The sequence below is a fragment of the Sceloporus undulatus genome, chromosome 1, assembly GCF_019175285.1.
Source record: "Sceloporus undulatus isolate JIND9_A2432 ecotype Alabama chromosome 1, SceUnd_v1.1, whole genome shotgun sequence".
In the NCBI taxonomy this organism is placed as follows: Eukaryota; Metazoa; Chordata; class Lepidosauria; order Squamata; family Phrynosomatidae; genus Sceloporus; species Sceloporus undulatus.
In genome coordinates this window covers 136209005-136232243 of record NC_056522.1, presented here as the reverse complement: position 1 = coordinate 136232243, position 23239 = coordinate 136209005, and the positions used below count along the sequence as shown (strand labels likewise).

Genomic DNA, 23239 nt, shown 5'->3' with positions numbered 1-23239 from the left:
AATCTGAGACCTAGGGATGGTTGTTGTTGATGTCATTATGCGTTGTTATTATTATTATTATTATTATTATTATTATTATTATTATTATTATTATTATTATTATTATTATTAACCTTTATTTATGAAGCGCTGTAAATTTACACAGCGCTGTACATGCAATCCTTTTAGTTAGACGGTTCCCTGCCCTCAGGCTTACAATCTAAAAAGACATGACACAGAAGGAGAAGGGAGTGGTGACGGGAAAGGGTAAGAGGTCCAGCAGTTCCTCTCAACCTCCGAGGCCTGGACCAAGGCAGATGGACTGGAGGGAGGGCTTGGCTTCAAAATGGAAGGTTAATCATTATCCAGGGAAAACACATACTCACAAGTAGGATAATGCATATACAGTACATAGCAATACAGGAAATGGATCGATAAACAGCCAACAACAGAACATCAGATGGTAAGTGACAATTATGCGATGCCAGGGAAGGCTTCTCTGAATAGGATGGTTTTCAACTCCGTTTTGAAGCTGGTTAATGAAGTGATGGCTCTTGCTTGTGGAGGAAGAAGGTTCCAGGAGTGAGGGGCAGCAAGTGAAAAGGGGCGAATCCGGGATGGGGCAGAGGAAATCCTGGGTTGAGACAGGAACCCTTGACTACCAGAACGGAGGGCCCTGGTGGGAAGGTGAGGAGAAAGAAGGTCTGATAAGTAAGGAGGGACCAGTCCATGGAGAGCTTTGAATGTCGACAGCAGGAGCTTATACTGAATGCGGAAAGGGAGAGGGAGCCAGTGAAGGGATGCCAACACAGGAGAGATGTGGTCAGAGCGGTGGGTGGAAGTGATAATGCGTGCAGCTGAATGCTGGACAGAGATTAAAGGACGGAGGTGAGAAAAAGGAAGCCCAGCCAGGAGGACATTACAGTAATCAAGTCGTGAGATCACTAGGGCATGGACCAGGATCTTGGCAGTAGAGGCGGAGAGATATGGTCGGATTTTGGCAATATTGTACAAAAAGAATCTACAAGCCTTGGCTGTGGTCTGGATCTGAGGGATACACGACAGAGAAGAGTCAAAGATAAAGCCAAGACTGCGGGCTTGCTGGACTGGTTGAATGGAAATGTTGTCCACAGAGACAGAAAAGGAGTGTTGAAGGGTGGGCTTAGGAGGAAAGACAAGAAGCTCCGTCTTGGACATGTTGAGCTTCAAACGCCGATGGCGCATCCACTGTGAGACAGCTGTAAGGCAAGATGAAACTTGCTGTTCAAGCCTTGGAGAAAGGTCAGGGGCAGAAAGATACAGCTGGGTGTCATCGGCATACAGATGGTAGGAAAAACCAAAAGAGCTGATGAGTTTTCCTAAGGACAGTGTGTAGAGAGAAAACAGAAGGGGACCCAGAACAGAGCCCTGGGGAACTCCAACAGATAAGGGAACAGGAGAAGAAGTCAGACCCCCTGCAACTACTGCAAAAGATCTGCCAGACAAGTAAGATCTAAACCAGTCGAGAACAGAGTCTGAGAATCCAAGGTCAGAGAGTATGTCAATTAGGAGACAGTGATCAACAGTGTCAAAGGCTGCAGACAAATCGAGAAGAATGAGAACAGAGTAAAGGCCATTAGCCTTGGCCTGTAAAAGGTCATTCGAGATCTTAGTGAGAGCTGTCTCTATAGAATGCCTTGGGCGGAAACCAGACTGAAAGGGATCAAGGATGGAATTGGCTTCAAGAAACTCAAGACAGCGCGAATAGACAACCCGTTCCAAAACCTTAGAAAGAAAGGGGAGAAGAGAAATCGGACGATAGCTAGACAAAGAGGAGGGGTCAAGAGAAGGTTTTTTCAGAATTGGGGAAATGAGAGCATGTTTGAAGTCCGACGGGAAGGAGCCTGTAGAGAGAGAGAGATTGAAGATATGGAGAAGCGAGGGCAGAAAAGAGGGAGCTATAGAGATTAGAAGACGAGTAGGAATAGGATCAAGAGGACAGGTTGCAGGTTTGGAAGAGTTCAGAAGTGTAGAGAGTTCATCCAAAGAGGCAGGAGGAAAGACAGAAAATTTGTTAGGCGAAGGCGATAGAAGATTAAGAGCAAAAGAAGAATCAGGAGGGACTATCTCAGAGCGAAATAGTGGTAATCTTAGAGATGAAATAGTTAGCAAAGTCATTAGGAGAGAAAGATGAAGAGACAGGAGGAGAGGGAGGTTTAAGCAAAGTGTTGAAGGTGGAGAACAAACGCTGCGGGCGCCTCTCATTGGCGGAGATCAATGGTTTGTAATAATTCTGTTTTGCCATAGAGAGGGCGCGTGAGAAGGAAGAAAGAACAAATTTGAAATGGATAAAATCAGCCCACTCTTTGGACTTTCTCCAAAGACGTTCGGCCGCTCTAGAGCAGGACCGGAGAAACTTATACCAACCACAGTTGCTCACAGCTTGTTATTAAAACATTCTCTCTCACACATATTTTTCTGCATGGAAATTAAAACTGAAATCTTAGCAAAGGGGGCTGTTTCTAGAGCAAGATGAAAGGAGGGGATCATTCCTTCTCACTTACCTAGGGGGGTGGGATCACGATCATTTAAACTAGGTTACTTGCTTCTAGCGAAAGGGTGACTGTAGATCAGAGTGCAGTGTGAGCCCTGACATTACAACAAATGGAAGAGAAAGAGGAAGCTAACTAAATAAATGCATAGACCCACCTTTGCAAGTTATACCAACAAATCAATTAAATCTTGAAAATTGTAGAAAGCTGCAGCTTTAGTCACTGATCTGGAGATTTGCACATAGTCCTTTCTTCTTGCCTGGAGATTAATCTACCAAAACCAGAGAATTAGTACATTTGTCTCCTGCCTGGAGATTATCTACAAAAATCAGAGACTCAGTGCCAGGCCCTGAAATCTAGCAACTCTAGTCCCCACTCTATTGAATTATATTGTAATACAATGACTTTGATTTCTCTGTTACGTAAAACAGTGCATTTATACAGGTAAACAGCCAGTATTTTGCACTCTACATCATGAAGTCGATATTGCGCTGTTGCTTGGAATTACTTCCTTGATTTCTAAGCATATGAACCATTTTGAAATCAAATGAAATTTGGCAGACATTCTGTGCTTGCAAGACTGTCCATACCTGTTTCTTTCATATGAATGTGTTGCGGTTTCCCCAAACACAATATTCAGGTGTGGTGTTGTCAATTGGTAGCAAGATAATCTAACTAAACTGGACCCTGCAGATCCCAATGTCACCATCAATTAGTAGAAAAGTAGTGTAATGTTTAGAAGTCTATTCATGTTTCCCTTGCAGTTCTAGCATATTAGAGGAATTTTTGCCCATTGTTCTTATTATATTTGATCATTTTATTGTATTTTGTTGCTTTTATTTATTATACTGGGTGGTGTACATGCATTAGAGGGTCAAGATATACATTTTTCAATAAATAATAAATAAATATTTAAGGTTCAATCTGTTTATCTTTCTGTCAGGCCTGTTCAGACAGCTGTGAAAGACTCTGGAATATAATATTTTGATAGCTAAAATTATGGTCATAAACCCACAGTCTGATTAAGAACTCTTGGGCCGGTACAGACGGGTGTTTTGCGCTGGCCTGGGCCTGAAATTAGGGCTAGATAAGGCTGGCCATCCACATGAGCCCAGCCCTACTATCGGCGCACGTGTGCCATCATAGTGCGCCCCTGTTTACGTGGGGCTTGCCATGATGACACATGCACGTCAGAGCATCCAAACAGCACACACCAGAAGGGGCATCATTATGGCGTGTGAGCACCATAATGATGTCCCTAAGAAGAAGCCAACTAGAGTGCCTTCTTTTTAGGAGGGGCGTCGGTTCTGCACCGTGCGGCTGCAGTGGAACCATCCAGAAGCAAAGATGGATGGCCCCTAAGTTTCACTGTAAGCACTGGTATTAGCTGAAGAATTCACTGGAATTAGCTGTATTGGATTGGGCTGTAATAGGTGAGTTCCTGCCCAAACTCACTTTAGGGACTTAGGTTATCAGTATAATCTTTTTCACTGTTATATCCCAACCCCACTTAAGTTTCTAATTATGTCAGTATGTGTTATGAAGTAACTGCAGTCAGATTCACACATATAATGGTATTGCGGATAGAACTGTGCTCAGCATGTTGCTAAACTGTATTACTATACATTTCGTGTCAATAGATAAATTGAAGCTCTTTGAGTTCTATTACTATGTCAAGTACCTAGAAAAGTGAGCATGAATAAAATGTCAAAAATGCAAGGTGCTATTAAATAGGAGATAAATTGCTATAGGGAGTGTCCATAAAGATTTTATCTCATGTACTTGCCTTTTAAAAAAGAAAGAGAAGAAGACAAAACCACGAGAAATAGATTAATAGGGGGAAAAGGTTCACTGAAGGAAAGTCAGTTGAATATGGGAAAAGATTCATTTGAAACCTAAAAATTGAAATCAAGAATGCAAATTATAGCAGCAAGCAAAACAAATATGCGGAAGCATATTTTGGAAGCAATGTCCAGCATTTCTAGCTTGTCATGCTCTTCTTTATTTTATTTTTTTTTGTGTGAACTGGAAAGAGTAACAAGTAAATGAGCAAAAAGGCTACCTTTAGTAATCAGTAATCAGACTAGTCCATATTCACTTTTCCTGGCATAATCTTTCAGTTTCCTAGAAGCAACCGCCAGAATTATACTGCTGGAATTCTATATGGGCTAATTAGTTATGTATATGTAACTAAGTAATTCCTCACAGGCTGATTTTACCCACACTTTACCAGACATCAGCTATACCAACATATCTGTTCTGTTGGTGATCAGCATGTGAGTGGATGATTATTTCCACTGCTTTTCTCAGTGTGGATGATGCCCGATAAAGGGGGGGGGGGTAGTTACAATTGTGTCAGTATTGGCTACATAGAGATGATGAGCATGGATCAGTTACAGATGCATAATTCTAGGTCACACATCAATAAAAGTGTGATACTGAATTCTGGTCAACTATTTTCATATGAAAAATTAGCATATACGCAGTATGCATGCACCTAATATTGTATTTTCACCTGAATTTATTTTTTCTACCATTTTTTAAAGCACAGAACTGTTAAACTTCGTAGACAACCAGTTGGTGGCTTGGGCTTAAGTATAAAGGTATGCATAATTCTATCTTTATATTTCTTTATAGTATGCAATGCATGAATTAAGAAGATGGGCAGATAAACTAAGACTTTTATTATCATTTTGAATCTCTTTCAGGGTGGTGCTGAGCACAAAGTGCCTGTTGTTATATCAAAAATATTTAAAGACCAAGCAGGTAAAGCAAATGCTTATTTTTCCCATAGAGGCTTTTGATATTTCCTTTGTTTAATTATCATTCATTTCCATTGTATTCTTTTTATGTTTCCTTATACTCTTTTCATTTTTCTATCAGTTTCAGTGGGGGACATATACAAGTCACCTGTGAAACATGCAGTTCCAACACCAGGCAGACTTTTTAAGATACAACCCATAAATAACTTCTTATAGGAAAAATATGAAATTGCCCTCAACATCTGTTAGAAATCCTTTAAAAGAGCTATCATCATGCAACATCATTGATTTGAAAACAGGATTATGAGGACTATATAAAATATTTGTAACAATGGGGCAAATATTGGAGTAAACATTGGCAACTTGACTGAGCTTAAATAATTGTAGGGTTTTTTAAAAAAATACATCACAATGGTATATATTAATATGATGGTGGCAGTGTAGGACATAGTCATGAGAATATATTGCTTTGAAAAAAATTGTAATTCAAAAGAAGGGCTATAAAGAACCATTACAACCTTTCTCATCCTTGATGAAAAAGTGTGTAAAATCCTGTAGCTTTTCTCTAAAAATGTGCTCTTGCAAAAAACAGTATTTTTTTTCAGAAAACATTATTTTTACATAAAACATTTTTGTACAATTACCCAGACCATCAGTAAATGGGGAAAAGATCTAAAGCAATTAGTATGGTTTGGCTTTGGGCTGGCTGGCACAGTCATTTTATAATTTGATGGGAGTGGTGAGAGTAAATACAGAAAGACAGCAGGGAATAGAGGCTTAAATCCAACATTTGCTAGCGCAGTAGGATTTACTTTCTCTCTCCCCTGCAGTCTTCAGTGTCACCTGAAAACCTGTTCTGGAGGGATTTCCACATCTCTGTAGTTTGTTTTGAGGATGTGGGGGGTAAGGGCTGCAGGTGGGAAGGGAGTTATTCTCTTGCCCTTTTTTGGCCGGTGAAATGATAGCATTAGATCCTTCATACAGTTATGCGAATTCTAGCAGTCACCCAAACTGAATACAGTATTGTAAGGAATGTGGATTCTTTCTCTTAAGACCTATGCAGAAAATAATAAAATAAGATCAGTCATTTTATGCCTATTCCACTGATTTCAGTGAAATGGGACCTGGATAAGTAAAATGCTCTCATTCATAATATAGTCAAGATAAAAGCTATTCCATTAATAAGGAGATAGCGCTTATTTGAAACTAAACATATTAACCATTGGATTATCTCTAATGTGCTATTTCTGTTTTGATAGTCACTGTTGCTTTCAAGCTTAGACAGAAATGTATTTTTCTCAGCTTTAAATGTCTGGAACACTTTTGCGCTTAGGGCTCTTACACATTACAATTTTGCCCCCCTTTTTGACAGTGTTTATAACAGTATACACCATTCAATAATATATACATCTGACCAGTAGGGTTCCAGTAAATATTCATTATTTTCACTTACAGCAACAGTGTAGGAGAGAACTTTGCAGTAAAGTGCATTTACAGCTATGGGAAAGTGTCCTGGAAAGAGCAACAGGTTTTTGAAATGAAAAAGTCAGAGTGGGAAAAGAAAAGGAGGAAATACTAGTTCTATGGGATAAGCCCATTGAACCTATGGAATATAAGTATTGATTGATCAAGTTATGATGGATTGAACAGGTCTAATCTAGTTGGATCTAACAATGTATTTAGGTTGTAAAGCTACTTAGCTCCAAAAATTTCTCAGCCAGCATGTCTATTTTTCTGAATGCACAGATCTTTAGCAGTGTGTTTTGTGCAAATATGGATTCCTGTACACACTCACAAAATACATGTAGTTTTCCTGCATGCGTCTTCTGTGCAAAACCTACATTTTTTGTTCAGGAATCAGTCTATTTTGCACAAAATACATTTTCTGCACAGAAAAACCATATGCAGTTTTGCATGAATGAATTTACAATATTTATCCCAAAGTACAAATAGGCCTGTTACAGACTGCCAAAATAAAGCTGCTTCGGGTCTCTTTGGAGGTATGCTATTTAAATGACGCATGGGTCCTAAGAGTCCGGAGGTCGCGCCAAAGCCACACTCCATTCCTAAGCACTGGAGTGCAGCTTTGGTGCAGCTTCCGGATTCTTAGGATGCATGCATCATTTAAACAGCATACCTCCAAAGAGACCCGAAGCAGCTTTATTTTGGCAGTCTGTAACAGGGCATAGTGTTCAAAATACGTACAGAAATGCTTATATTCCTATGTGGAGAGGCAAAAATGGCTGAAATAATTCATTTATTTGCATAAGGGAATGAAATAAGTGAAGATTTAAATCCTTATATGAACATTCGAGGTGGTGGGGACACAACCTGGAGGCAAACCCTTGAGGTAAAATCTGCCACTACCCCATTAAAGGCTTCCTTGATAATACAGGAAGAGTTGGAGGTTCCTTTGAGTCCCATCTCCTCGAAAGAATCTCTACAAGGTAAAGATAAATAAGTGAATATAATAATAGAACAGGTTAAGCAAGTGGGTGTTCCAGAAAAAAGCTGTTTTTAGAGAAAGTGGAGGGGACTGATAACCTATAATCAGAGCCTTTTAAAGATTCTAGGAGACTTGGGGTCAATCCCAGCTGTTTCCTTTTCAGTTATCTTTATGGGGATCAGGCTAATAGGATTCAAGTTGGCAATAATACAATAAAGTCAAGGTTGATGTGGTCCTTTTTCTGTGTGAGGTCCCCCTCATGTCTATCCCCCTAAAAAGGCCATGCCTCCATTTGATGTCTTTAAAGCCCAGGGGTATTTTCTTTGTATCAGATGTACTTTTCTATCTAATGTATTGGCCAGGAGTCATTTTTCACCCCTCAAGCCTCCCAGTCACATAATGTTGACAACTTTTCTGATGATGCTCCTTGCCTGCTTTTCTATTTCTACAGAAGCTGCAGGGTTGTAATATCCTATCTTTTCATAGTTCTGCTGTTTCTGTATCTGATACACTATGTGGAGTTAGACAAGCAGGAAAAAAAAAATACATAATAGTCTCTGTTCAAGCAGGATGGTGAATATAGCTCACTAAAGCATATCAAAGACAGTGACATCGGGAGGTGAGGAGAGGCAGTGGTGGTGGGAGAGAAGTCCTACATATGAAGAGTATTAGGTGAATGTTGGCTGTTTAATAGGGCAGTTTCTCCTAAGTGCCAACATTGATCAAGGTTTAATCTAAAGGGGAAAAATTATGAGAATCATAGAAAGCTGATGCTGATTTATTACTTACACCGGCCATCTGGAAACCCTTACATTTTCTATTTAATTCAGCTGATGTGGGATGAATCGATCGGGGGAAATCCATGAATGATGGATTTAAGTTTGAAATATATTTTCTCTAGGCAGCTTTTGGGGAGACAGGAGAAAGTGTTCCACCCACAAGACTGCACCAGGCTTCCTTGTGAACCCTGAAGTTCCAGTATGCCACACCCCTGAATTTCTGCTGCAAGTAGGGTTGCATCCGCCATGTCTTAATGCTATGGAATTCTGGAATTTGTAGTTTGTTGTGGCACCAGAACTCTCTGACAGAGAAAGCTAAACATCTCACAAAAAAGACAAATCCCAGAATTCCATAGCATTGAGCCATGGCAGTTAAAGTAGTATCAACCTGGATTATTTATGCAGTGTGGATGTAGCCTAGGTGGAGGGACAAGCCTTGCTGTAGAGGAGAATCATTTCCCTGGATTCCACAGACAGGGGGCTCATTCTCCAAGAGCAAACTGGAAGTTCTTTTCCCTACTTCAGTTTGACAACAGCTTGTCTGGGTTGAAAAACCTGGTGACCAGGGTTGGATTCCCAGCTTGGTCATCAAACCCACTGGGTGACCTTGGGGAAGTCACATGCTCTCAGCCTCAGGCAATGGCAATCCTCTGAACAAAACTTCCCAAGAAAACCCTATGATAAGTTTGCCTTAGGATTGTCATAAGTTAGAAGTGACTGAAAAGCACATATCACCACCATTGTATTGCATCGTATTTATTGTATCATACAACAAATAATTTGTATTATCTTGTATTTATTTGTGTTGTACTTAGTATTTATTTTTAAAATTCATTTATTCTGTATACAGTGTTCAAGCATCACATAACTGGTTTATCAGCTCCCCTTGGGCTTGTGGCCTACCCTCTCCTTTTCTGGCTTAGTTTCCATTTCTGTTTTTGATTAATCACACTTTAGCATGTTGTCTCAGCCCTAAAATAGATGTAATCTTAACTATGCTTAGTGTAAACTAAGCACAGACCATGAAATATGGTCTGGAGTTATATTATTTCCACTCACCATTCATAGAATCTGAGAACTTTTGTTGGCCAGATAGGGAATTCCTCTGGGCTGGAGTTTCCTTGGAGTTTTATTTTAATTTCTGGTTTCAAATATAGAGAATGCTAGGTTTAATTTAAAACAACAACAGCAACAGCAATGAAAGCAAAGCTTCTGAACTCCTTTTTCCAGCCAGAGGACTAGGGTGATTGTACCTTCAAGAATCATACAATCTTATATTTGGAGGGGACCATAAGGTCTATCTAGTCCAACCCACTGCCATTTGTGAATACACATCTAAAGCATTCCTGAAAGATGCCCATCCAACCTCTCTTTAAGGACCCTATCCCCAAATGGAGAGTCAACCATGTTCCAAGGCAGTCTGTTACACTGTTGAACAAGCTTACAGAAAAACAAAAAGTTCTTCCTAAAGTTTAAGTGGAATGTCTTTTCCTGTAGTTTGAATCCATTGCTCTGTGCCTTAGTCTTTGGAGCAGCAGAAAACAACCTGGCTCTGTCTTCTAAATCCCTTCAGATACTTAAAGATAGCTATAGATTGCTGCAACTTAAACAGAACAGAAACATATGGGTTTTTAAAGCTTTTATAATCACACCTCTCTCCCATAGTGTGATAGGAGCATTTGGTGCCATTGATGGTCCTGAGTGCTCTCTTCCATATTCCCCCTTAACCCTGCCTTCTTGTCCTATGTTCTACCCAGCTTTATTTTTATTTATTTATTTTAAATGTGTAACACAATTCCAGAATTATGGGAACATGATTTAGTTTAAAAAGAGAGAGAGATAGAGAAAAGAAAGTGGAAAAAAAGAGAAAGAAACAGACATCTTGGGAATAGCAAGAGTGAGGGGGAAAGAAGGGACTGACACCATGTGACTGCCCAATATCAGGACTACTGCAGACTGTCACTTTTCACACCTGTGGAGTAAGAGAGTGGTGTAATTCGCCACTTATTGATGAAAGGATGCTATCTAACAATGCTTCAGAAGCACAGAAGCAACAGTTTAGGGCAGACGTTGTGCAATAGGTACTGCCAAAGAGAATTGTAGCTAATCTCTTGCTACAATTGTGGTTTAAAACATGCACATAATAAAGTTCTTAAATCATGCCCAAACTTTCCCTAGAAACCAAGATGACTAAACTGAAACTGCTGTACTTTGGACATGTCAGGAAAAGACATGACTTACTAGAAAAGACAATAATGCTTGATAAAGTAGAAAGCAGTGGGGGGAAAAGAACACTGAATTATAGTTGTATAGCTCAATCTAAGGAAGCCACAGCCAGCCCTGAGTCTGCAGGTCCTGAGCAGGGCTGTTGAGGATTGGGGGACTTGCAGGTCTCTCATTCATAGTCTCCATAGGCTAGAACATCCTTGCTGACTTGCCTCCCTCCTCCTTTTTCTCCCATTATCCCCCATCTTTATCTTTACTCTACCCAGACCCCACTTGAAACTATTATTTCATTTTAATCGTTATTGTATATTAATGTTTTTAACTTCTTTTCTTAGTTTAGTCTCCTTTTAGCATTTAATTATTTTTTTATGACTGGGGGGAGGGATAGGGATCTTGGAATTTTTAATGCATTCTCTTTTAACTGTATTTTGTTTTACTGTTGTAATCCGCTTGAGTTCCTAGAGATTAAGTGGAATATAAATAAACATCATCATCATCATCATCATCATCATCATCATCATCATCATCATCATTATCCCTTCTGTTACCTATGCATGTTTCACTTTGTCTCCTTGTTTTTTCATCTCTTCTTCACATTGTCTCAAAGCAAGAAACATCTGGTGCTCTATATTTGAATAGAAAGATTGAATATACCAAGCTACCTTCCTTTATTCCCTCATAATACTTTAAATATTCATTACTCCTGTGGATTCAGTGTAACATTATTCAACCCAGTAAGCCTTTCACCCGTAATGTTAATCATGACCATGTTGGTGCTAACCTCCCTTTTCTCAGATAAGAGAGTATATTGTAGATTCTTGTTAAGAGGGGTGTTTAAGGACTTGATTCAGTATTTTGTTGAAATAATGGTTTGGAAACTTTTTTAAAAAATCAGTTTCTTGAATTCTTTAGGGAAAAAAGCAGAGTTGATTTTTTTAAGTTATGAAGCATAAGTGCTGTGAACATGTGGTTGAACTTGTTTGCAGAGAATATGTGCAGCTATATCAATAGGGTAGCATGACCAGTATCTTCTCTTAGGAGATAGCTCCCTTGCAATAACATTCAAATGTGTGCTGCAACTTAACAACATGGCTTTACAAAAATTGTATAGATAAGCAGTCATCATTTTAGTTCTTGGTAGGGACCTTTTTATTGTACATATTTTTAGCTAACCTTCTTCAACCTAGGAAACATATCCAGGTATAGTCTTGTTGGCCATGTAGCAAAATACAATAAAATCCAAAATCCACAAAACTGATACTTCTATTGGGCCAACCAAAATGCACAAAATACATGTTGCAAGCTTTTGAAGTTCCATTGGCTTTTTCATCAAGCAAGAGTATTAAACATCATACAGGCGAAAAACATTTTTGACAACATCAATCACAGGCCTGCATTTTGTCAAGATGTTGTTGGTGTTCTGAATTAAAATGGTATAGAGAGATATCTATATGGGCAGGCCACTTCTCCTGGCCATGTAGTACTGGGAGGCAAAACTTTTTAAAGTTTAGGAAATAAAATTTAAATTGCATTAGTAACACAAAAAAGGTACTTTCTTTGAGATCCAGGGTGCCTCTGTGAGTCTCCAAATCCCTTTATTAGGCAAAGAACACTGAATTTCTCAAGAAGCCCCCATAGTATGCATTAGGAAAAATTAGATGTTGTTAGGTAAAATGTGCCAAATGCAATCTCATTTTAAAGTGTGTGTGTGTGTGTGTGTGTTCAAAATCATATAGGAGATGACAAACGTCATTAAAAAAAATTCCTGCTGTTTTGAACACCTTTGATTGACGAAGAAGCCAGTGGAGCTTGCATCATGTATTCTGTGCATTTTGGCTGGCCCACTAAAGGGCCACTGTTTTGTGGATGTTGGCTGTTACTGTACTTCTTCAACTTAGTGTCCTCCATTTGGTTTGGACTTTGGCTTCCATCAACCCTTGCCAGCATGGCTGATGAGCAAGAGTAATAGGCATTATAATCTAAAACATCTGGAGGGCTCCAGGCTGGGAAGGCTGTTACAAGTAATAAGAAATGCAAAAAACAAGGAACAGAAAAATAATGACTACCCATTTATATTGTTTTTGTCAAGCATCCTTTAAGTATGTTGTCTGTGATGGATGGAGAGAATGCAAGGAAAGGGAGTGGGAGAGAAAGAAAGAGCTCTGTATTAAATATAGGTCTACAATGCATATAAATAGTGTAATTCATACATATTGAGGTAGAGTACATGATTATGTTACAAGTCAGAGTAGCAGATCTTTGCCTGGGAGGCACCAGGATCAGAAAATACCATATAAGCCATTTTGATATTCCCAAAGGAGGAAAGTATGTTTGTATAACAGTGTTATAAAAAAAAACACCTGTATTGTTCTAGCAGTTTTTAAATCATTTATAAGCTTCACTTTACACTTTTGTATGGTCAGAGTTTATTAAATCGAAGGAACTGAGCCCCTAATGCTCCCTCACACCCTTTTCCCCAGAGTGCTGTAAGTCAGTATTTTGATATTGCAAATTCATACTGCTGTCTCTTTATCATCTATTGCAGGAAGCTTATGTTTGAGCACCATACCAATATAATAACCACAAAGCTGTAAATAAAGTATATGAAGCTGTGTTTTGATTGATGTGCATCTGGGGAAAAGCAGAACACAACTATGAGATAAAATACATTTAAGATGAAATGATCAGGTTTGCACCATGCATTTTTTCCATTATCTAGAGGTAGCAAGAAATCACAGGAGAAGCTTCATTATATTAATCCATGACAGTTTCAGTGGTGCACAGTTTGTCTTCCTTGCTTGCATTCAGTCTTTAGCCTCACTTTAGCAGCCAAAGTTTAATGATATAGGAAGCATTATAAGCCATATGGAAGCAGGAGCATCACTAGAGCATGTGGGGGATTTAGACCACAATGGGTGACAACTCAATTTCACTCAATGCTCTGGTGGGAAGGGCTGCCAAAGTTTCAGGTCTTCCACCTTTGCTGGTCAGGTCAGAAAAGGAGTTTTCCTATCTGCCTGCTTCTGCACTGCTTGGTCAAGCCACCTAGCTACTTTTCAGTTATGCCTCCAATTCTGATAGCCTGCTTCTTTGAAGGTCCACAAAGAGATGAACATTGACGGTGGCTGCAGCAACATAGACAACTAGGCCCTCCACCCCTGCCACCACTTGTCTCTTTGGGAAACCATTGTCCCATAAGGAGATGAACAATAGTGGTGGCAGTAGAAGAAATATGGAGGACTCAGTCTTCCACACCCCTGCCACTTATGCTTGTCTGTTCAGGGCATCACATCCCCCTGAGAAGACAAATGGTAATGTTGGCAGGAACATGGAGGTCTTAGCCCTCCACCACTGCTGCTTTTAATGTCAGGGCACCCCAACCCCCTGAGGAGATCAGCAACAGTCACTCACTCCTCCACACACACAAACACAGCCGTCACTATTGATTGTTTCTTCAGGGGGGCATGGCCCTCCGAGGAGACAAGCCACAGCAGTGGCATGAATGTGGAGGACCCAGCCCTCTACCCCTCCACAACCGCCACTGTTCATCTCTTCAAGGTGCTGTGCCCCCCACCCCTGAGACCAGTGGTGAAATATGGGCTTGGCCCTCCACTGACATTTTAGAGGACATGGCAGTTGTTGTTGTTTTTTTAACAACCATCCCATTTTGTTGGGCAGGGTGTTAAAAATATGCCAGGTACACCACTATATCGAAGAGATCCTGAATCATCCTGTTTTCCAGTACTGCTGTAGTACGCTTTCGTGAACACTAGACTTCTGGTCCAGAGCAATGCTGTTTGCACAGTGATTAAGGTCAAATGCATGCGTAAGAATCACATAGTGCTCAAGATGTTAAAATGAAACTCTCTCTATTCTTCACCATTGGTTATGTTGGTTAGGGTTTCTGGGAGTTCTAGTCCAACAGCATTGGGAGGACTGCATCATTCCCATCCCTGGCCTAATCTAATTGACACAGCCATCTGGAGCTGATCCACTGAAGCTGCTGCCACACTGCAAAATAAATAAAATTTGACACTGCTTTGTCATGACACCATCTTATGGCATCTTGGGGTTTGTAGTTTGTTGTGGCACCAGAGCTCTCTGACAGAGAAGACTAAATGTCTCAAAAACTACAAATCCCAGAATTCTATAGCATTGAGTTGTAGCCTTCGAAGCAGTGCAAATTGCATTGATTCTGCAGTGTAGAGGCAGCCTCAATGAATCAGTTACTGAATGGCAAGTCAACTCTTTTGTAAATATCCATGATTCAATTATTCTGCTTTAGTTGGGAGTAGCAATTTAATTTAGACTTAAAACAATAAATTATAAGCCCTTCTTGGTTTTTTATATCTAATAATACTTCAAGTGTACAGTATATAAAATGATAGCATTGCAATGGCATACTATTCGCAGCTGTGAACTTTCTTACATCCCACTTTGGGCTTTGTAATCCCAGCTCTGGCAACCATAGGGCTTCTCCAGATAGAGGAAATGTTTCAGAAGGTTGTGGTATTTGCTACTGCACATCTCAGATTTTCTTTCAAAGGTAGCCAAACAATGTTTCTGATGTGCTGGACTGTTTTCTGTGAAATTTCCAGCACTAGCTGCAAATTTCTTATTCATACCCTCAAGGTATCTGTTGTTGTTGTTGTAAAAAAATAGAGATATAACAGAACAATAGAATTCTTCCTCTTCCCATTCTTTCTTTTATTTTGAAAGAGTTATAATGATTTAGTTTATCTGTGAAGTAGCTTTTTTTTCTTGCTCTATACCTCTATAACTGTAAAACAAAATTTAGGGAGAAAAAATATGAGAGGAGAAAAATTGTGCTTCGAACCATAGGACCACCTCAGTTCCAGTTTCAAAACAAAGCAAAACAAAAAGCTTGAGGAGCCCAAATGCAGATCTAAGAAACCACTACAAGCATTTCTCTGAAAAGAGTGGAATGAGTGAGTGCAGGGGCAACAACAATTGACAAAACTGAACAGAAATCAAGAGCTCTGTAGCAAAACTTCACATTTCTTTCTATCGATGTCAAAGAGCCTATAATTAAGCAATTTGAAGTGTCACTGCTTTTACTGGGGAAGATTTAACATGTACAGAGAGAAGTACATTAATTGAAATCAATGAATTTAGATTAGGAACGAAATAATATTTGCTTTTAATTATTTATACTCCCAAAAGTGGGAAGAACAGAGCAGTGGTGGCATATTTTTTTGGTAAAGCAATAAATATGCAGTAATAAATGTGGTCTTTCCATGCAAAATAGTATGGTTTATTTAGAAAATATGTTTTCAGTGTAGGAAACAAGATTTTTGCACTGAAAAAAAAAATCATACTCAGAGACAGACAAACACACCAGATAGACAGTTCCATAGAAACTACATAGAAAACTATGACAATTATTCATTCTTGTATGCTGGGTCAAAATACCCTAATTTAGATACACAATTCTACATAGGACTGGGTTATTAAGTCTACATTTTCTTATTGGAATTAATATAATTTAAAGAGCTTAGCCTATGGCTATATTGTTACCCTTCCTCTCACTGAAATATGAATACATTTCTGAAGAATTATAAAGCATTGCAAGAAAATTTGTAGATTATGTTTTGGTTGTAAGCAGGAAAGATAACTATAGACCTTATTTCAGTAACACCAGTGACCAAGGGGGAAAGGAATTTGAGAAGCAACTAATTGCTAGGGGATGATTTTCAGTAATAATCTACTTCCAGCTGATTGTGGAAGAACAATGTCTTTGTGGTACTTTAATGTAGAAAGAATTTTTTGGAGTGCCACTCCCCTTCACTATGTAGAGAGATCTTGTAGGACCTTTGAAACTAACTGAAAGAAAAAAATTGGCAGCATGAGCTTTCATAGTCTTCAATCTACTTCCTCAGATGCTTTTAGTGGAGTGGAAATCCAGGACAGACATATACAGTGCACCCTTGCTTTACGCAGGGGATCCGTTCTGGACTCCCTATGGGATGCACCGCCCACGTATGACGCGGGCACACTGTATATGTCATAGGTATGTGAGAATGTAAATTAAAATTCCAAATCCTTTGGATATGAAAATGAAGTAATAAGTCCAGTTTTAATTATGGTCATTTGTGGACAAAGACATAGCCATTGAGTATGGAAATGAAGTCGCAAGACCAGTTTGACCTTGGAAACTAGCTTGTAGGTGGGGAGAATAGATGATTGTAGGGCTCCCCCATGAATATGAGGTCAGATAGTGTTGAAGTGCATGTAGTGAGCCAGAAAGCCATTGTCCCTATTCAATGCATTGCTGAGGGAATGTGGTTTATGGATGAATTCCAATTCTGCTGTTTCTCTTGCTAATCTACCTTTGTAGTCCCTTTGTTCAATGACTGCTGTTCAGAAGTCTGAGATGGAATGTCCAGGGAGATTGAAATGTTCTGCCACCAGTTTTTGTGCAATTCCATTCCTAATGTCTGATTTACGTCCATTTATCCTCTGGACCAGGGACTGCCCTTTTCGCCTGATGTGGAACGCTGAAGGGCATTGCTGATACAGTATAGCATAGATCACATTGGAGGATGAGCATGTGAAGGTCCTCCTAATATTGTGGGTAATGCCATTAGGTCTTATGATAATATTTCCTGGATAAATGTGTTGGCAGAGCTGGCATCTTGGTTTGTGGCGAGGCTTAGTGCTTGTGTCCCCATCTGTGCCATGTGTCTGTGGGTGAGCACCAGTTTGAAGTTTGGAGGCTGTCTGTAGGCGAGTAAAGGTTTGCCATCAAGGGCCCTCAAAAGAGTGGTATTATTATCCAGAACAGATTGTAGTTCATTGATGATGCACCTGAGTGGTCCCAGTTGGGAGCTGTATGTGACCACTAGTGGAGTTCTGTCATTTTCTCTCTTCAAACTGTTCTATAATAGATCAGTCCTGAGTACAAGTCTTGTTTATTTGTTGTTGTTTTTTTACTTCATGTGGTGGGCACTGTAGTTTGAGGAATGTTTGTTGTTATTTCTTGAGTTTGGCATCCTTGTCTTGTGGGTCTGAGCAGATGTGATTGTATCAGAGGGCTTGGTTGTAGACTATGGATCTGGTAGAAACTGGAAGCATATAAGTACAGGTAGCAATCAGTGGGTTTGCAATATAGTGTGGTGCTTAGATGTCCATTTTGTAGCTGTAATGTGGTGTCCAGAAAGTGAACTTGTTCTGTACATAGTTCCAGGCTGAGGTTGATGGTGGGGTGAAAGTTGTTGAAACTCTGGTTAAATGTCTTGAGTGCATCCTCTCCATGAGTCCAAATTATGAAGATATCATAAATGTACCTCAGGTAGAGAAGCGGTTTCTGGGTGCAGGTGGTAAGGAAGCATTGTTCTACATACTGATTCTACAGACGAACACGGTTATAACTCCCCTTCATTTTGTTCATGTAAAGAGAACCCATAATTTAACCTCAGGAATAGGCAGTCTTCTATTTTGAAATTCTTTCCTTCTTTGCCAACAATAAAATTTATCTTCCAGAGTAAAAGAAACAACAGAGTCCTCTTCCACCAGAGTTAAGGCTGCTAATCACATTTTCAGAATCCGCATAGTGCTTTATTTTTGTAACATTGATCAGATTATGCTTTCTTTACCACCTGCCATGCCCACATATAGTAATTTCTTGGAACACAGGAGAAGTACTATTACTGAGCATATTGCTCTGCTTTAAAAATATTGCAGTGTGAGACAAAACAAAGAAAAACATAAACTGACTAATCTACTACCTTAGAATTTAGGAACAAAGTACTATATTTTTTCAGGATGGTGGACAACCAGTTGTATCTTATTTTGATTTAGCCTAAAGAGCCTGTTTCCTGTATATTCATAGCTGTCCAATTTTAGCCCAGGGGATAATAACTGTAGTTTTCAAGTGTACAATTTATGGTGCTTAATATTTATTGTGTGACATTCAATTGTATTCCCCTTCTGTGTGAAAAACATAGTCTTTAAAAATAAAAAATAAAATAAAAAACTAAGATGTTTGGGTTACAATCCTGGATGTCAGATTCTTGTTTACCTAATAATAGGAATAGCCATAATTGCAGTCCCTGACATGTACTTTGACCATTTAAAAAAGAGAGAGAGAAATATTTCTGGGACATTTTATATCAACTTTCACTTTTTCAGATGTAGAAAACTCGATTAAAGCATCAATATATAGCAATCATGTGTGTTTTCTTGCTATGAGAAACTAATCATAAACTCCTGCTGATGAAACTACATGAAATCTACTTGTTTTTCTTCAGAAGAAAGGGAAAATGCTTCAGTGCATGCTCATAGAAATCATAAATAAGGGAATGTTCAGGTTCTTATAGAATAGGAAATGCATCCTGGGCTTGAGAGAGTTCCAGCATCATATTAATTCTCTCACCATTGTAAGGCGCCATCAGAGCTTAAATAGCAGCATATTTTGTCAAGCAGAGAAAGGTCTTGGGGAGGGGGGAGAGAAGGAAGGTAGTAGGAAATACTCTCCAGTGTTAGGTGAGAAGTGAATGTTACAGCTAACTCTGGAATGATACCCTTGTTTTTCAAGGCATTCTGCTCAGGCTGGAGGCAGCAAAGTCATGCTCATTTTATTTTACCATTTTTGCTTTTTTCTCACCCCATTACCAGGGTATAAGGACACATGGAAATAATCATTAAATTAGACATAAGTCCTTCCTAATTTATAGCAAACTTCACCTGGAATACTGTATCCATTTCTGCTCACCATAATACACCATAATTGTTCTTAAACTGGCTCACACAAATAAAATATGATTTATAAAGCAGTCCCTATCTTTATAATGACAGAACTAGAGTATTTGTTACTATCAGGAGTATTAGATGATAAAACTACCACATATATATTTAACAATAAATTGACCTCATGTTGAGGGCAGGTTTTGGGGCCAAAATTATGGATTCTGGTATGACCAATGGATAAGCCGAGGGTAAAACTTAGGTGCATGTAACAAAGGATCTAAAGGATGGAGCAAAGGAAAACAATGCCAAAGAACTTCCAAAATTCCAGCAGGCATAATAGTTTGTAATATTTGCCTACAGTTTTATGGTTTTATGGTTGTATTTTAATGGGGATAAATTGCTTATTTACTGTATATCATTTTATATCTTACGATTTGTAGATTGTATGCCATGGGCAGATTTTATGTTGTTTTGTTGATTGTGTAAAGTGCCGTGCAAAACTTACGGTGCTAAATAAACAAACAAACAAACAAACAAACAAATAATAGGAGTGTGTCCAAAGGAGGGCGACCACAGTGGTGAAGGGTCTAAAAACCATGCTGCATGAGGAGCAACCTAGGGAGCTGGCTATATTTAGCTTGTAGAAGAGAAGGTTAAGAAGTGACATGATAGCCATGTTTAAATATTGGAAATGATATCATAATGAGGATGGAGCAAGCTTGTTTTCTGCTGCTCCAGAGACTAGGACACAGAGCAAAGGATGCACACTTCAGGAAAAGAGATTCCACTTAAACATTAGGAAGAACTTCCTGATGGTGAGAGCTATTCAGAAGTGGATTTGTTGCCTGGGAGTGTTTTCCAATTCCAATGTTTACCACTGTTATGTGGGAAGATGTTGCCAGGAACCACCTTCCACTCTCTTATTGGTCAGTGGGAATGGGTCTTACCCTGTTCCCAGGTCTTCCCTGGCATTTGCAGTGATGCTATTATGGCATCCCAGGTACAAGAAATTCTGCCTCTGCTCATTGTATGGAAATCAAATGGCCTGACAAGTCTACATTTCCTTGGTGACTTGGATGCCTACAGTGTTCTGGTACCAAGCAGGAAATGTAGGAAAAACTCCTTACTGCTCAACTGTCCACTTAAAACCTGCTGCTGCTATAACAGCCAGTACTATTGTGAGAACTTGGGAAGTTACTTTGAAAGATATTTCATTTTTGTTACTTGTTCTAATGTTTGAAAAATAACGTATTGCTTCCATTGCTTATTGCTTTTTATTTATTTTTGTGCAGGAGGGAATTTAGGATTATTAACAAAATGGGGGGGGGGCTAAAATTGGGAAAATACAACCAAAATGCCTCTTCAAGTGCTCGTGAAAGTAACTTTGATTATTTCAAAGTAACTTTGTCACTATTCATTGCATTAACTTTGTTTAGCATTTGTTGCCCAAAACACGAGCACAACTTGTTACAGGTAGCTACCTTGTTTGTAAAACTTTCATGCACCAGATGTTGTAGATACCAGTAAAAGGGGCTTGAAATAGTCCTTAAAATACAGTACTTCAAATCCAATCCCAGCTGAACCAATGATTGTAGCAAAATCTGGTCTGCGTAATGGAACTAATTCTTGTTTACTTAGTGCTTAACAATTGTGTTTATACTTAGTGTTTAGCTATCTTTTTTTCTAATTATAGCAACATTTTGTTAAAACAATTATGAAACTGAGTGATAAACAATAGGACTATGATATCAGACAAGCCTTTGAAACAGAGGTGTCCCTTAAAACAGGAGCGATTGTATGATGCTTTGGTATTTATGCAATTGGCAAGGTGACATTAATTCTATGTTGCAGAAACTGTGCAAATTACCAGTTGAAATAATATACTGTGTTACTTTGTTTAATAGAGTAGAGCCAAAGTTCACACTAAATTGCCTTATTAAATTCTTTCTGCAACCTCTTTGATTATACCAGTCTCTGCACATCATCTCAGGAAGAAAGAAGGAGGGGGGAATAAAATTTCTATTTTACTGTCTTGCCAAGCCTAATGAAAAATATGAATCACACTTCCTCCATAATTTAATGAAATCCATCATTAGCGAGAAGTGACACTTGTGTTCCATATTAAATAATCTTTTGTGACTGGAAAGTAGCTCTCTTAATTTCCTTAGAATTGGTACCAATCTATTTAGCTTTACCAAATCATTGTTATGCTCCTGGCATTTTTACAAGAGAGGCAGTTTCAGGAATAACTGTTACAAGGACAGTACTTAAAACAATTGCTGTAGCACAATATGTCATCAATTTAAGTCACTCAATTAATGTGTGATTCTTTTATAACTCTGCAGCGGACCAATCAGGAATGTTATTTATAGGAGATGCAGTAATACAGGTCAGTTTATTCTTACAATCTTCCTTCAAAAGTATATCACTGTTTTAATGTTTGTATTGAACCTTAATATTAAACTGAAGTTTCAAATAATGATTTTGTGACATTTTTAGGTTAATGGTATAAACGTAGAAGGTGCTACCCATGAAGAAGTGGTAAGTTCTCTATCTTGCATTGTTTGTTTCTCCTCTTTGCAGCCTATATTATTGTTGCCATATCAGATGCCTCTTTCTTTAAAATTACTACCAGTCCATACATTTGCTGTTTTGCTTACTCTGTTTCCATGGAACCAAGGGCCCAAACCTTCTTTTTGCCATGGAATATATATATATATATATATACTACAAGGTGGCCAGTCATTTATGTGATTTGTTTCCCTCAAAAGAAGAAAAACATGGAAGTGACAGCAAACTGCTGTAAAGAACTGTTAGCATTAAGCATACAAAGAAATGTTTAAACCATACCTTCCAAATCTCCTGATTTAGCAGAGACAGTCCCAATCAATATTCTGTCCTACTTTTTCAGCTGCTTTTAAATTGTCCCAGTTTCTTGCTCCTTCTCCTGTTTTCTTTTCTGTCATCAGCTTACTTCTATTGCTGCAAACCTGAGTTCAAAATGTAAAAGTAGTTTGCAGTGCACTAACTCATTGGGAGAATAAAGTGGAGGGGTGAATCTTCCAATCCCCAATAAGGTTGGACCAAAGCAAAATGTTTCAGCCTCTCTTGGTCTTTCCGCTTTTATCTTAGTAATAGCTTTTACCATCTTGATCACACGCTGATGTTACTTGGCCACATGTGTTCCAGTCTTTATCCCTGAAATGTTGAAGAATATGTTAAACCATTCCATTATTATTATTATTATTATTATTATTATTATTAATATTGCTTTTTACTTTTTAAAAGGTTACATTTGGGTTTTAAGGGGGAAACATACACTTTTTAGGCAAAGGGAGTAGAAAAGAAATAGCTCATACTGCATTATTTGGCCAATATTGCCTCGTTCACTCATTGCCTAAGGGTTTGTCAATACCAGCCAGAATTCTCCAGGTTGGTCCCGGAGTATTCTGGCCCCAGAGCTGCTCCAGGCTACCCCATTACCTCCACACTGTAGCAGTGCTGAGAAACTGACTACACCTATATCCCCACTGTGTCACCTGGTGCCATTGCTGCTGGTGTGAGTTATTCCTGCTGAGGTCAGAAACAAGGCACCCAGTATCAATTACATAGCTAGGTGCCCTCTTGTGACCTTAGAGGGAGTGACTCATGCCAGCAGCAGGTGACACAGTGGAGTCGCATGCATAGATACCTGTCCGACCTTGATACAGAGTGTTCAGGGTTTTCCTGTAAAATCTGGAACAAAAAGTAAGTTTTAAAACTGGTTTAAGAGAAGAATAGGGTGGCTTTAGTGCAGAACTGACCTTA

At 38.9% G+C, this 23239-nt stretch overlaps 1 protein-coding gene across 1 annotated transcript in view; it reads left to right on the top strand.

Annotated features, from left to right (window-relative positions):
• SNTG2 (syntrophin gamma 2) overlaps window positions 1-23239 on the top strand; it is a 188157-nt gene that overhangs the window by 23068 nt on the left and 141850 nt on the right. The window contains exons 3-6 of the mRNA XM_042457420.1: window positions 5057-5113; window positions 5219-5276; window positions 21778-21821; window positions 21932-21973. Coding sequence (XP_042313354.1) covers window positions 5057-5113; window positions 5219-5276; window positions 21778-21821; window positions 21932-21973 — 201 coding nt within the window. The remainder of the gene's footprint in view (window positions 1-5056; window positions 5114-5218; window positions 5277-21777; window positions 21822-21931; window positions 21974-23239) is intronic.